Source organism: Schizosaccharomyces cryophilus (assembly GCF_000004155.1).
Source record: "Schizosaccharomyces cryophilus OY26 unplaced genomic scaffold supercont4.1, whole genome shotgun sequence".
In the NCBI taxonomy this organism is placed as follows: Eukaryota; Fungi; Ascomycota; class Schizosaccharomycetes; order Schizosaccharomycetales; family Schizosaccharomycetaceae; genus Schizosaccharomyces; species Schizosaccharomyces cryophilus.
Genome location: NW_013185624.1, coordinates 2,410,830 through 2,424,324, shown reverse-complemented (window position 1 = coordinate 2,424,324; position 13,495 = coordinate 2,410,830). Strand labels below are relative to the sequence as shown.

The 13,495-nt window shown below is 38.7% G+C and overlaps 5 protein-coding genes and 1 non-coding gene across 6 annotated transcripts; 2 read left to right on the top strand and 4 right to left on the bottom strand.

The window, feature by feature from the left end:
• The first annotated feature begins 1,246 nt into the window (after positions 1–1,246).
• Positions 1,247–1,328, top strand: SPOG_16163. The gene has a single exon. It is a non-coding gene; the product is annotated as a tRNA-Ser (tRNA).
• A 417-nt stretch (positions 1,329–1,745) lies between these two features.
• On the top strand, positions 1,746–4,154 carry SPOG_04028 (uncharacterized protein). Its single transcript, XM_013166290.1, has one exon. It carries the CDS (start codon positions 2,422–2,424, stop codon positions 3,853–3,855), a length of 1,434 nt encoding a protein of 477 aa, XP_013021744.1. The 5' UTR covers positions 1,746–2,421; the 3' UTR covers positions 3,856–4,154.
• Positions 4,023–6,543, bottom strand: SPOG_04027 (SCY1 protein kinase Ppk32). Its single transcript, XM_013166289.1, has 2 exons — positions 6,357–6,543; positions 4,023–6,202 (listed from the first exon to the last, which is right to left on the bottom strand). The coding sequence occupies exons 1-2, from the start codon at positions 6,379–6,381 to the stop codon at positions 4,128–4,130; spliced, it is 2,100 nt and encodes a 699-aa protein (XP_013021743.1). The 5' UTR covers positions 6,382–6,543; the 3' UTR covers positions 4,023–4,127.
• Positions 6,544–6,598: 55 nt separating this feature from the next.
• SPOG_04026 (GINS complex subunit Psf1) lies at positions 6,599–7,301 on the bottom strand. The gene has a single exon (XM_013166288.1). The coding sequence runs from the start codon at positions 7,265–7,267 to the stop codon at positions 6,656–6,658; it is 612 nt and encodes a 203-aa protein (XP_013021742.1). The 5' UTR covers positions 7,268–7,301; the 3' UTR covers positions 6,599–6,655.
• Positions 7,302–7,409: 108 nt separating this feature from the next.
• Positions 7,410–9,483, bottom strand: SPOG_04025 (actin-like protein Arp4). The gene has a single exon (XM_013166287.1). The coding sequence runs from the start codon at positions 9,361–9,363 to the stop codon at positions 8,062–8,064; it is 1,302 nt and encodes a 433-aa protein (XP_013021741.1). The 5' UTR covers positions 9,364–9,483; the 3' UTR covers positions 7,410–8,061.
• A 122-nt stretch (positions 9,484–9,605) lies between these two features.
• On the bottom strand, positions 9,606–13,439 carry SPOG_04024 (DNA-directed RNA polymerase I complex subunit Rpa2). The gene has a single exon (XM_013166286.1). The coding sequence runs from the start codon at positions 13,354–13,356 to the stop codon at positions 9,835–9,837; it is 3,522 nt and encodes a 1,173-aa protein (XP_013021740.1). The 5' UTR covers positions 13,357–13,439; the 3' UTR covers positions 9,606–9,834.
• Positions 13,440–13,495: the final 56 nt, after the last annotated feature.

Below are 13,495 nucleotides of genomic sequence, written 5' to 3'. Positions count from 1 at the left end.
AAAACATGTATCAAATGAAAAAGGATACGATCGGGCCTTTCTTTTACCTTCAGGTTTTTTTGCTCCTAATCTGGGCAATTTTATTTTTTTATTTTATTGTAAATGGAGGATTTTTGTTAGTTACAAACGTTATTAGAATACGTGTTATTCAGAAAGCTTAGCACTTAATTGGCGTGTCGTATTGATAGCACGGGTTGTCGCTAAATTGTAATTTTTATTGTGGTTGGTCTTGGGCTGGCTTTGAAGTAATCTTTAAGGTCTTGGATGGCTCTTTGGTGTCATCTGTTTGGGATTTTGTAACAATCATATCCATAGCCTTGATTCAAAATCAAATGCTCAACTGAAAGCACCACTTTTCCTTCGCTTCTCAGATATCAGCAAAGGGATGATGTCCTGGGCCTTTGACGACAACTGCAATTGAAGAAATTGAATTGCATAGCAATCCTACCACTCAAAGTTAATGCTAATATGTTTACTCTTAATTTCTCATAAGTCTTAACTCTTGAACGTTGAATTACTAAGTGAAAAAGAGAACATTGCAAGCGGTTTATGTGGACGAATATTTATTTCTATTTTCTTTGTCAACCGTGCTTTTACAATTTACTTATTATCTGATTTTGACAACGAATGATCTTGTATTATTATGATTTGATGTTGAGGTTCAAAAAGCAGTTACGAAAGCGAACAGTAGACTCGTTTTACGCCCATCTCAGAAGGCAACGAGTTGCCAAGTTTTGTTAAAACATAGCTAGAGCAAACCGTTATTTGCGAAAAGGTTGGTATCGTCTCAGAGCACTAAGGTGTACAAAGAATTATAATTATATACCACCGTTGATTTTTTTTCAAGAACCTTTGTTTTTCGTTACCTCTAAGGTAACAGCCTACAGCAAGCATAAAACGGTTTGTACATTCTTTTTCCATATAAATCGAGGAAATATATAAATCAAGAAATAAGAGGATAAAAATATTAAAAAGGAGCGGTCTATAGCACCCTGGATTCCCATGTTGTCTCCAACCATAGTACCAACGAGGCTAGGCCCTCAGACGCTTTACTGTAGTAACCGGACGGGAACTGGTGTTTTCTCCTAAATATGGCCGTAGATAGTCTGGAATTGTATAGTGTAAACGTTGCAATACTCCACTCAAAGTTGTGTTCTCTTATTACTAAGGATAAGAGTCTTCTGATGGGTCTACATTGCAAAATTTAAACGATACAAATGACGTTCTTAATGGTACAGTAACGTACGACACTATGCCTGAGTGGTTAAAGGGATAGACTAGAAATCTATTGCGGTCTCCGCGCGCAGGTTCAAATCCTGCTGGTGTCGTTTTTGTCTTTCTTACCCCAGAAAATGTTACCTTTAGCCTCAATGCTGTTCGATTCTGACAAGTACTGTATGCAGTTATTCAGCTTTGAATAGTAAAAACATGTTTTCATTATTTACATATTTTTGAGGCTCTTGCATCGTGTTGTTCTTTTTTTTTTTTTTTTTTTTTTTTTTTTTTTTAACATTATATGTCAGACGGGGCTTTCGGTTGCTTTCATGGAATAACGTTATGCGGAATATCTGCCAATCCGGACAGATATTTCCATGTGCGGATTCTCGTCACCAATAGGGTGAGCAGAAAGTGCCTAGTTTTGCACCTCGGGAATTGTGGGTTGTCAGTTGTTGTACATATAAGCCAATACTTATCGATTATTAAACCCTAACCACATCAAAGGATTATACAACAACGACCTTTCCGCACTTTACATTGTTTACCCTCTGCCAAACTCTTCGCTCTTTTGTTTCCTGGGAAAACGCTGTAATTAACGCTCTTTTGTAATTTTACGCGTATATCTTATTTTTCTTTCTTTTATTTTTTTGACTGTCTTTTTTGGAATCTTATTCCCTTACTTTCGTTTTATTCGTCTTTCTTTATTTTAGTTTGTCTTTTGAAGGCTTTACTTTCTCGTCTTTCGTTTATTTTTTACTTTCTTTGTTTTCCGCTTTTCTTCCGTAAGCTCTCTTTCCTTATTGTGGCTTACGTTTTATTCGTTTCCTCATAAGTGGCTGGTGTCGACTGTTTATTACATTTAAATCCCGTTTATTGCGCTACGAACTTTCTTAATTAAACCATCAATTGAGAAGTATCATCGACACTTGTTTTCAGGATATACGATAACTTACCTTAGTCAATCGTTTATACCACACGTTTCTTTAAGCGGTACTCTTAATATTTCTTTTTATTCTTTCTTTCTTTTAAAACTTACATTCTTTAACGCGTCTTTTGCGATTTCCCTTTGGTTTTCTTTGATTACTTTTCTTTGTTCTCAAGATCCTCTTATATCTATAACTGATTAACACTCTTTTGCCAGTTATTTTGAACTTTCCCACTCGTTTTATTACTTTTTGTTTTTCTGTTTTGTATTAATTCGTTATGATTACTAAATCTTTGTTCTCTTCCCTTTGCTTCCTTGCTGTTGCTTTCCAGCAAGTCTATGCCGATGGTTGCTCTATGCAGAATGGTTATTACTACTGTAACCAAGCTTCTGAAGTTGAATTCACCAATGTTGGTTTCTCTTCTTCTTACGAAAGAGTAACCAGTATGAACCCTGAAACTTGCGAGTGCACTAGAACCCCTCAATCTTTTGGTGGTGCTTTAGCTCCTTTTGATGAGGAGCTCTCATTCCATTTCCGTGGTCCCGTTCAACTAAAACGTTTTGCCGTTTATTATCCTGACTCTAACAATGCTTTGTCTTCTCTTAAGAAGCGGAGCAACCACAAACATGGGAAGACGAGCTCCAACGAAAACGGTGAACTCAAAAAGCGTGACGAACCCGCCCAGAGTACCCGTACTGTTTATGAAACTATCCTTCAAACTGCTTATATTAATCCCGACGGTTCTCCCGCGACTTCAACCTCTGATGCTGCTGCTGCTTCATCTACTACTAGTAACTCTGCTGCTTCAACCACTTCTGCGCAAGGCTCCTTATTAGCTAGTGGCTTTAGTTATGCTGGCCCTAATGAGAAAGCTAATTTGGCTGCTACTAGCTTCATTACCTCTTCCACCTCTGCTCCCGCTACATCATCATCTTCCGCTCCTGCTTCCACTTCATCATCATCATCATCTGGCTCCTCTGATTGGGTTCGTTCTTCTTATTATGATTCCAAGTCTTCCACTTCAGACAACATTGTGTTCTTGAATAACATGGGTGGTACTGCGGGTAGCGGTGTCTGGTCTTCTTGCTTCGGTAACTCCATTTCTTTTGCAGCCTCTAACGGTGTTGATGGTGCTTCTTCTCCTCAAGTCCTTTCCGATACAATGCTTAAGTCCGACAAGGAGATTTCAATTTGGAGTTCTTCCAAATGCGAAGGTGATGACTGCGGTTATTATCTTCCAGGTATTCCCGCTTACCATGGATTCTCCGGCACTAAGGTTGTTCTAATGGAATTCTCCATGCCTCATGATGATTCTACTTCCTTCATCAATGACATGCCTGCTATCTGGGCTTTGAATGCTCAAGTTCCTCGTACCCTACAATATGGCAAGAGCGAATGCTCTTGCTGGAACACTGGTTGCGGTGAATTTGATATCTTTGAAGTCCTTAACTCTGGTAATGAGAAGATGATTCCTACTCTTCACAGCCAACAAGGTAGTCAGAACGGTGCAGGTGGTGGTGCTGGCTCTAGTGACTATTTTGTTCGTCCTACTGGTTCTAGCATGATTGGTGCTGTTGTCTTTGATACATCTTCTTCAACTGTTTACGTTATTGATGTTACCAATAAGGGTGTAAACTTTGATTCGACATACTCTTCTTCAGACGTTGCTGGCTGGTTAGAAGCTGGTTCTACGGTCCTTCAACTATCTTAAACAAGTTCATGATACTGAATACGGTCGTTTTTGGTTATCTGATACCCAATCCATGGTTTCCTCCTTTGCGGCTAGTTATTACTTTAACTTATTTTTGTCTTTGAGATTCCGGATAATTTTATTTCTCTTATGTTATTTGGCTAATGGTGATGAACACGATCATTATTCTCAAACTTTGGATTTATTAAACGCTGAGGACTAAACTCATATAATTTTTTTACGTACATATCCCAATAAATAAATGTATTAGTCTAAGTGAATTAATAGGCTTATTATAGTAGACTTTTCCATGCCCCTAAATCATTTAGAGATTCATCATTTTTAACTTGGTTTTGGTGAGTACCGCTTTCGTTTATTTTAGTAGGTAGAAGAGGAGGGAAAGGCAGAGTCGATGTAGAGCTCTTATCTGCCTTACTTGCAGAAGGTGCGTGTGAGGCAAAGGACGGGACCGTTGTCAGACTTGAAGATGCTCGTATAAAAGGACTTTGTTCCTGGTATGAAGACTGACTATTAGCAATGGCGTTACTTGAAGTCTTGGTACTATGTTTTGAAGACTCATAAGGAGAAGAGGAGAGGTGAGAGTGTAGTTTTTTTATATGCTCTCTCTGAATAAAGTCACCTAATTTTCGAATCTCCCTCATAAAATGTGTGTATTCTTGAACAGTCAACTCAGTTGATGCGCTCAAAACCCAAAGCCTCGGCATCACGAGTTCATGAACGGACTCCTCTGGAATCACTCGTCCGATATCAGCATACACTTGCAGCATTGCTATTACTACGGCAGAAACTCGTGTCTTTACTTTTTCAAGCAAAGGTAATAATTTGTCTAAGATTGCGAACGAGTCTAGTAGCGTTGCGTTAATAAATACATGAAAGCATTCCAAAATAGCGACTTTCACTTCTAATTGTTTGGTAACCGCAAAGCAGTGATACAGCTTAGGGCATATTACTGATTTTACAGTTTTCTGATCCAGTATATCTAGAACGTAATTGAATATTTTAACCGCAGATATTTGAATGCTTGTAGAAGACTGTTCAAGACATGCATAAACGAAAGGCAACACCCTCTCATAAAATGTAGAGCGAGGTAGTTTTACCTTGAAGCAATCAATAGATTGCAAAATTATTATAACAGTGTTTTCGGAATTTTGAGGGTGAGAAAGCAAAGGCAAGAATTTTGGAAAAACTTTACTGCTAAACATGGAAGAATCAAGGGACTTGGATATTTGGAAAATACAAGGCAAAAGAGATGCAGTTATTTCTTGGTCGTTTAGAAAATCCAATAGAGTGGGTAAAACTTTTTGTGACTGAACCCGATAACTTATTGCTGATAAATTGTTTACCAAAGATTCTAGAAAAGCAGCTTTTTCGGACTGTAACTTCTCGGGAAAAGCCTCTAAAAATCTTAATGTTGATATGGTCCCACTTGTGAAGTAATCTGCCGATTCCAAAAAGGAAACATCTATTCTATCTTTCGAATTCAAAGACAGTAATTGTAGTAGTAAGGAGCGTAAGGAATGCGAATGGATATTTTTCATGTAGAAACCTAAACGATCATTCAAATCACTGACTTCCTTCTCATAACTTAAAAGGTGGTTCTTCGCGTTAATTACACTTTTTCCTCTGTTAAATACTGCATAAATGAGACATCCCAAAGAAAAAACATCGTTCTCAGGACCAACAATTTCATGCAAAACGTATTCGGGAGCCAAAAAGTCCAAGCATTGTTGCAAAGAAGAAGGAATTGAGAAGTCAAAGTCTAATAGTTCATAACGAGGACATTCGAGTGACTGACAGAAACCAAACCCGCATAGTTTCCAGTCACCCTTTGAGTCAATTATAACTGACCGTGGCTGTACATTTAAATGTAATATCTTGGCGGAATTCTTCAGGAACGACAAACCATTCATAATCTGCAGTAACCCTTTTTGGATTTCGATTTCATCCAAAGCAAACGGATTACTGGGATCGCTTGAATCACTAGTGATTGGGGTAGACACACAGATAACATCGGCAAGAGAAAATTGAACTCTTTTTGTTACGAAAGTTAACCTTGATTTTGATTCCTCTAATGGTTCCACAACTTGAAGAAGTGAAGGGTGACGAAGCCTTGATAGCGAACCAACATCACGTCGTAGATTTTCAAGGATCATATTCTCTTTCAAACTAGCATTCAACGAAGAAGAGTTTTTTAAGAACGTTGATAGATTCCGCTTCTCAAAAGAAAAGACCGATACCTCAACATCGGTACCTCGTTTCGCAGCAGGATACACTGTCCAAGGGCCTACATAAATTGGACTTTCTTTATCTATGTTATATTCATTTTTAATCTTTTTGGAGTTGGATACTACAGCCTTCTGTTAGTAAGTGTTCCGTTTCTTGGTTTCTCAAAGTATTTTTTCATGCTCACGGTTGATTCGATTGGGATCAAGCGCATAAAATATCTTCCATAAAAAAAAAGCTAATAAATAAAGTATTAATATTAGTCTTGCATAACTTACCAAGACGAATCGCATTAGCAAACATGGAAGATCCACTGAAAACCTTTATTCAAAACAAGAAACAAGAAAAAAAGTTTTAATCAAAAAAGATAGGAAATTTAGTAACAGATACAATAGAGCAGTTTACATGAATTACCAATAGAATTGGATGAAGAACGGTCCTCCTTCTTAATGAATACAGTTAGCTATGTAGGAAGAGAAATGGGAGGTTTCGATTCGATGCATCATAAGTCTCTTTGTTGTATGAGTCAATAAAAGTGTACAATTGATTTAAAAGAAATAAATAAGAAAATTAAAATCTAAGAAAGCCTTACAAGATAGCCCTGTGCTATCAAACGTTCAACGTCTGTAGCTCGAATATACAGCTGCGAATTCTTGGTAAGGCTAATGGTTCCAAACTCTGTCTCAATATCTCCTACATCTTTTAATACACGAACATCTATGAATAAATTCTTTGGGGGCACTAAGGACCCAGTCAAGTCTAAATCTACCCATGGTCCTTTGTATGCAGCAACCAGTTCTGAGTAGCGAAACAAATATTCCTGTTCCGCCTGATTTAAAGAAGTATCTATGCAGGATTCCATACGTTTTCCACCACTCCAGCAATACTGCCGTATACGTCGAAGTCGAAGATTATGATATGCCATTAGGCACCTTTTATTGTACAAATTAGAAGTGTGAAACATGAGCAAAGACGCTGCCTCAGAAGGATGTTCCATAGGGTTAAATGCAATCTCTCCCCCATTCGTAACTGTCTGGAGTATTCCAAGTGATTCTCGGTCTGCAACTCGAATTTCTCGTACAACCTCATTTACTGTGTCTGTTTGGTAAGGAGGAAGGTAATCCAAATATACAGTACGTCTCGAATCTTGAATAAGTTTGTTAGACTGGTTTCCTAGCCCATTTTCCATTTTTTGAGTTATATTTAAGTGTTGGTGTGCAAAGCAAATGGTTTCAATATCTTGGATCCATTACCGCTTTAGTCAGATTGAAGAACAACTTTTAATATTCATAGTATAGTTTTTATTACTTACTACTAAGAAAAATTCTTGTTGAAAGAGTTTCATCACTTAAGGCTTCCATCATAGTTTGTCAATAAGGCAACTCAAAACTACTTTATGACATTAAATCAAAATCTCTGTTGTTAAAGTTTCATTTGCTTTTACTGACTACTTCAGTTCTCATTCATACCTCCACTTTTCCTTCTTGCCCTGATACATTGATACGAGGTTTTTATGATGCTTGTTTCAACATTGTGCAGCTATTTTAATGGCTCAAAGACTTTTTAACACCTAAAACCACGCAACACCGGCTATACAAAAGAATCCAATGAATGAATTTAACGTAGACAGCGAAAACAAACTCATTGTAGCAATATGTCAACATCTTAATTAAACAAATGTTAATAAGCCTCTAAAACGGATTTACGAAATTATAAATCTCATTGAGTGTGTAGTAACAGTTTCATGTCGTTAATAGACAGTGTGCTTATGCAGAAGTAAAGCTCAAGCTTAGCTTCGAAAGATTATTCCTCTATAGGGATGTTCCAGCAACAAAAAGAAAGCCAACAACAAATATATAAGAGTTATGAATAAATAAAGGGAAGCAAATACTTGAAAATAGAAAGAAAGGATCAGCTATGCCAGGACATAGAACAAATTAAGTAACACTAGCAAGAAGCCACTGTTCGTATTATTTAGAAACCTTATTTACAACGCTTTTCAATTAGGGCCAAACGGTCAGCACCATGTTCATCGTATTCTTGTCTAGAAATCCACAGTTGATGGAAAGTCCCTAAGCTACTAAGGATAGATCCTCCTAACCATGAAGCGTAGCTACGTTCAATGATATGACCAGAAGCGTGTATTTTTAAACGATTACCAGGATAAATTTTAGACAGGTCATTTTGTAAACGAAGAGAAAATCCTTGTAATAAACTTGTTCCTCCACAAACGACTATATTGTTAAATAAGGAGTTCCGGATATCAACATCACATTCAGAGATGCAGTTTTGGAATAACTGAGATAAACCAAGGGTGCTTTTTGTTACTTGGTTGCTGGAACTCTTTTTTTCTTCCTCATCATTTTCTTTTTCTTCTTCATTCTCATCACTTTCCTCATCCATTTTCGTATCTTCAGAAGGCTTGAAAAGACGTTCTGGAATTTGGTAGCGTTCGGGCCCAAACACTACTCTCGCGCCGTCTGGAAATTCAAATTCTGAATCAACTACGGTGGTATTTGAATCAAACGGAGCATCAGATACCAAAGCGCACTCCTCTTTCCATTCATCGTATAGTCTTTCTAATTGAAAACGATGGAACGACTCAGTAGTCTCAACATTAGCACGCTCAAATCGTGGAGATTCACCAGCTTTAACAGGATGCTTACTGCGGACAAGATACTTTGGAATTGTTTCGTAATCCTTTTCCCTTAAAGTATCGGCAAGGATTTCGTCTAAAGCAGCACCAGCAAATGGCTGAACGTTATAAGGTTTTTGAAGGACAAAACCATCATGGATAGCAGAAACAGAAGCTCTTTCATATCCAACGTCTATTAAACAAGCTGTTCCTTTTCCACTAGCGAAGGCAGCACAAGCTTCTTGTCGTGCTAAATATGTAGCTGGACTACCCAAAGATTCAAATATCATTTCCATTGTTTTGACTCGATTTTCGGATGGATTGTCAAACGGCTCGGTGACTAGAATTGGATGCTCTGCTGGATCCGTCTTTAAACGCTCCTTTAGTGTATACTGCCAAAGATCCAATGTTGCATCCCAATGTTGAATCCATCCATTAGAGACTGCCCTTTTAATCTCCATTCCTTTATGAGGTTGGTAAATATATTCCTCACCAAAAAGTCTTCTTCCATTTTCAAATTCTCCATAACTACTTGGCAAAACGCATTTTGGTATATCCTCGCCGGAAAACCCAATTCTCGTCCATTTACTACCAGGATCTATGACAATAGCTGAAACTTCATCTCCTCCATAAAAGGCGTTACCGCTCATTTTGGTAATAGCAGTTTCTCCCTTCTAAACGGAAGGAGGACCGTGCGTTAGAAGTTAGGTGGTATGGTCTAGTGTGTCTAATATGCGTAGTAAGAAGGGTTTGCTTACTATACGAGTAAGTCCTTGTGTAAACGAAGGAATCTCTTTCACGAACTTTCACTTTTTTATATGCTTACAATAATAAATAAAACTTTTTCTAATCTATACAGCTATACAAAACAGTAATGTTTTGCATTATGGTATTATGTGTCTACCTTCAAAACTATCAAAGGTCCAAAAATTATTATTAAATCCCACCTAAATTTGTTAAGCATAAGTGCCCAAGTTATTAACATATAAAAAAGCACATTGATAGTTGCACACATTAGACGTGAATACTATCCTTGACGTCTCATAATTGTGCATACCTTTAACCCACTTAATCCGTTATCCTTTTTGTTCTAACTTTAGCAGTTGCTAAAGCAAAGTTTTTTACTTCACGTCTAACATCATCTTTATGTTCATAGCTGCAAGTTCAGCGGTAAGATAATTGAACACACTGGGAAGTGCAATAAGTGTAGTATTACCTCCCCCAACAAATTTGTGTCCTGTGCCATCTTCCCATGTTATGTTAGCATCCTCTAAACCAGTTGCTGGTTTAGCGCAAGCGCGACATTTAACTTCGGATGAGGCTCCACTGCCACTCATAGAAATAGTAGACATAGGAGATATGATCGAGCCACAGTCACGACAAACCCAAGTCTGAGCATAGTCTGAACAGTTCATCAACCGATCCTGCATCAGGAAAGATGTTCCGTGACCAATAACAGCATCACGTTCCATTTCACCGAAACGGATACCACCAGCGCGCTTACGACCTTTAACAGGCTGTCGTGTAAGATTATGGATAGGTCCGGTAGTACGAACTTGGAATTTGTCGTTAACCATGTGACGAAGACGTTGGTAATAGACAACACCAATATAGATATCAGCGACCATCTCTTTTCCGGTAATGCCACTGTACATGGGCTCATTTCCGTGATAGTTATAACCAGATTTTATCAACTGTTCACCAAAATAGTCTGAAGCCTTTTGTTGTTCAGAGAAGATAAATGGTGTACTATCTTGAGCAAGACCTTGACAAGCACCAGCTTTGCCAGCCAAACTCTCAACAAACATACCAATTGTCATACGGGATGGGAAAGCATGAGGATTAATAATGATATCAGGCTGCATACCACTTTCAGTAAAAGGCATATCGACAGCAGGCCATTTCTGAGAGCAAATACCCTTCTGACCATGTCTGGAAGAGAACTTGTCACCAATAATAGGACTACGGGTGATACGGAACTTAATGTGTATTTGCTGGCATTCAGAATCACCAACATCATTGCCAATAAGACGGACTTCATCTACGAAACCAGGCTCAGTACCATGGTAATTTTCTACAAAGTTTTGGCCGGAAGACTCATCGTAATAAGCGACCATAGGATCACCATCTTCAAGCATTGTGCCGACATATGGGAGACCATCGGCGTCAACTTTTTGCAACCATTCACGACGAGGACTAGAACCAGGAGCAAATCCGAAGTGGTGCACAACAGGCTCACCTCGTCTACGCTTTTGACCCAAGTCGATGGATTCTCCTTTATAAACGGTACCATAACCAAAACCGCGCTCATGAGCTGACTTGTTTAAAATCATTGCGTCTTCCATATCATAACCAGTATAAGAAATGACAGCAACGATTGCATTAGTACCGTTAGGGAAGTGATCCATTCCGTATGTGTTGTGCAACTTGGGGCGAACGACTGGTGTTTGTCCAGTTTGCAAGCGATAAAGCTTATTATCCGTACGATAGCGTAAGGCAGTTCCGGGTGTGCCCATGGTCTGTTTACCCATTTGACATTGATACATGTTACGAGGAGATTGATTGAAGTCAGAAAACGGAGTCATGTTTGCAACGATTGAAAGAACATTGGTAGGAGAGTACTCAACGTGAGTTGAGATTTTTGGAATAATTTCTTTTGGAAAACAGGCGATGTCCATATACACTTGTTCAAATGGACCTACCATATCTAATTCACCACTTTCAATGTGTTTGACTGGACGAATCATACGAGCGGTATTACTAAACAAGTACAGACCAGGAAATTGTCCACCGTGAGAAGGAGGAACCAAGCCAATTTCCAAATCTAAAGGTACCTTAGGTTTTTCAGTCGAAGTTCCATTACGTTCAACGGCAGCATATTGAATTTTCAAGTTCCTCAAAACACTAGCAACATGTGCAGCTAATCTGTGTGTACACCAGCCAACTATTTTGCCATCTAACTGAACACTTACCCAGTCGGGTTCATGAACCATTGTACTGGGAGGGTCCACACCTAATGACAATAACAGTGAAGGAATTGAACTCACATCTGAAGTATGGGTGATAACATCACATTTCCTAGCCAAGTGATTGAGCAAACCACAAGGGGCGCCATCTGGGGTGTGTACAGGACACATAAACCCCCAAGCTTCAGGCAGTAATTTACGAACGGTAGTCGTCTTAAGTTCAGCAAAGAAAGCACCACGGTGAACCATTCTGAAATGTGAAAGGAAACGGTAAAAATTCAGCTTTTCTGCGACAACAGTATAACCTGTAGCCTGTTGCAAATCAAGACCAGTGTTGGATATTAAATTACCTGTACTCAAAAAATATTGAAGCTTTGAGCCAATATCATTGTTGATCTTGGAAAAGACTTTAGTTAAATATTTGCGATCAGAAAAATCAATGCCAGGTACGTTACGACGAATATCCATATTAATCTGAAAGCGAATACTGTTTAACCAATCCTCAATCTTTTCTTTTAAGATCTGACCATACAAGAAACCACCAAGGAGGATCTCTTGATGCTGAGGAGAATCTGGGTTATCAGCGCAACATTCACCTGCAACCAAAGCGTATAATTTACGAATCATGAATAACAGCATTCTAAACTTATCTCTTGGTTCAGACAAGTGAACCAATACCACCTTTTTGATGAGGAAGTGACCGACCTCAACGTCTGTCAAATCTTCAGCAACGCCAAGGACAACGCGGAATTTGCTACCGAGATACTGAAGAGTCTCAGTTTGTGTATAAAGGCCGTATGATTTATAGGCGCGAAGCATGAGTTCCACACGATCAGTTAAGAAAGTATTTCCCAAATCATTGCCCACAATACCTTCAAAAATCTCCTTATCGCTAGTCTCCACCAAAGCTTTAAGAATCATCATGGAGGGAATCAAATATTCGTTTTTGCGCCAGTGGAAACGGAACATAGTTACACCATTATTGAGATAATGAAGAGTGTTTGTCAAACTAGATTCATCAGCTCGAACGCAACGAATAGCAAGACCATATTGACTATAACTGTTACCACGGTTGGCAAATGATGGGCGAATAAGAGCGGTAGGATGGTTACGCTTAGGAAGAATCAACATACGAATAAGCTTTTCGATTCCGTTTACTATAAAATAACCTCCCATTTCTTCACTTTCTTCTTTGTGAGCAATCAATTCAGCGGGAGACATTCCCTCTAAATGGCAACGGTTGGAGCGGACCATAATAGGCAACATGCCCACCTCTCGCATCTCTGTTTGTCGTGGACCATTGTTGACTGACCAAGATAACTTCAAAACAAGGCGCGATTTATAAGATGTCAAGCGTTCTCTTGCTTCAGCGGGATATACTTTACGATTGATAGAAGTACGCTCTCTACTTGACAGCATGGGTTTAGCGATTTGAACCTCGTCCACACGAAAAGAGAGCTTGTTTCCAAACTTGAGATAGCCATTTTCCTGGGTAATTGAGTCAAAAATCGTTTTTTCGCCAATTTCCTTGACCGCCAGATTTAGTAATCCAGCGTCCGTTAATGCATTAAAAGACTGGACATGAGGCTTCGTTGCAAATTGCAAATCTGGGAAGCTAGTTCCGTCCGTAGGCGGACATTTGAATGTCTTCTCTCGCTCTAAGGTATGGAATGACATCCCAAGTTTGCAAAGAAAATTTTGGTAGAAAGCACAAGGAGTTTGAGTCAAAATCCAAATTTTTTCAGGAGGCTACGAAAAGCTGCGTAAATCTGTTTAGTGCAATTGCGCGTATCCCCATCGCATTCATAGGAAATTG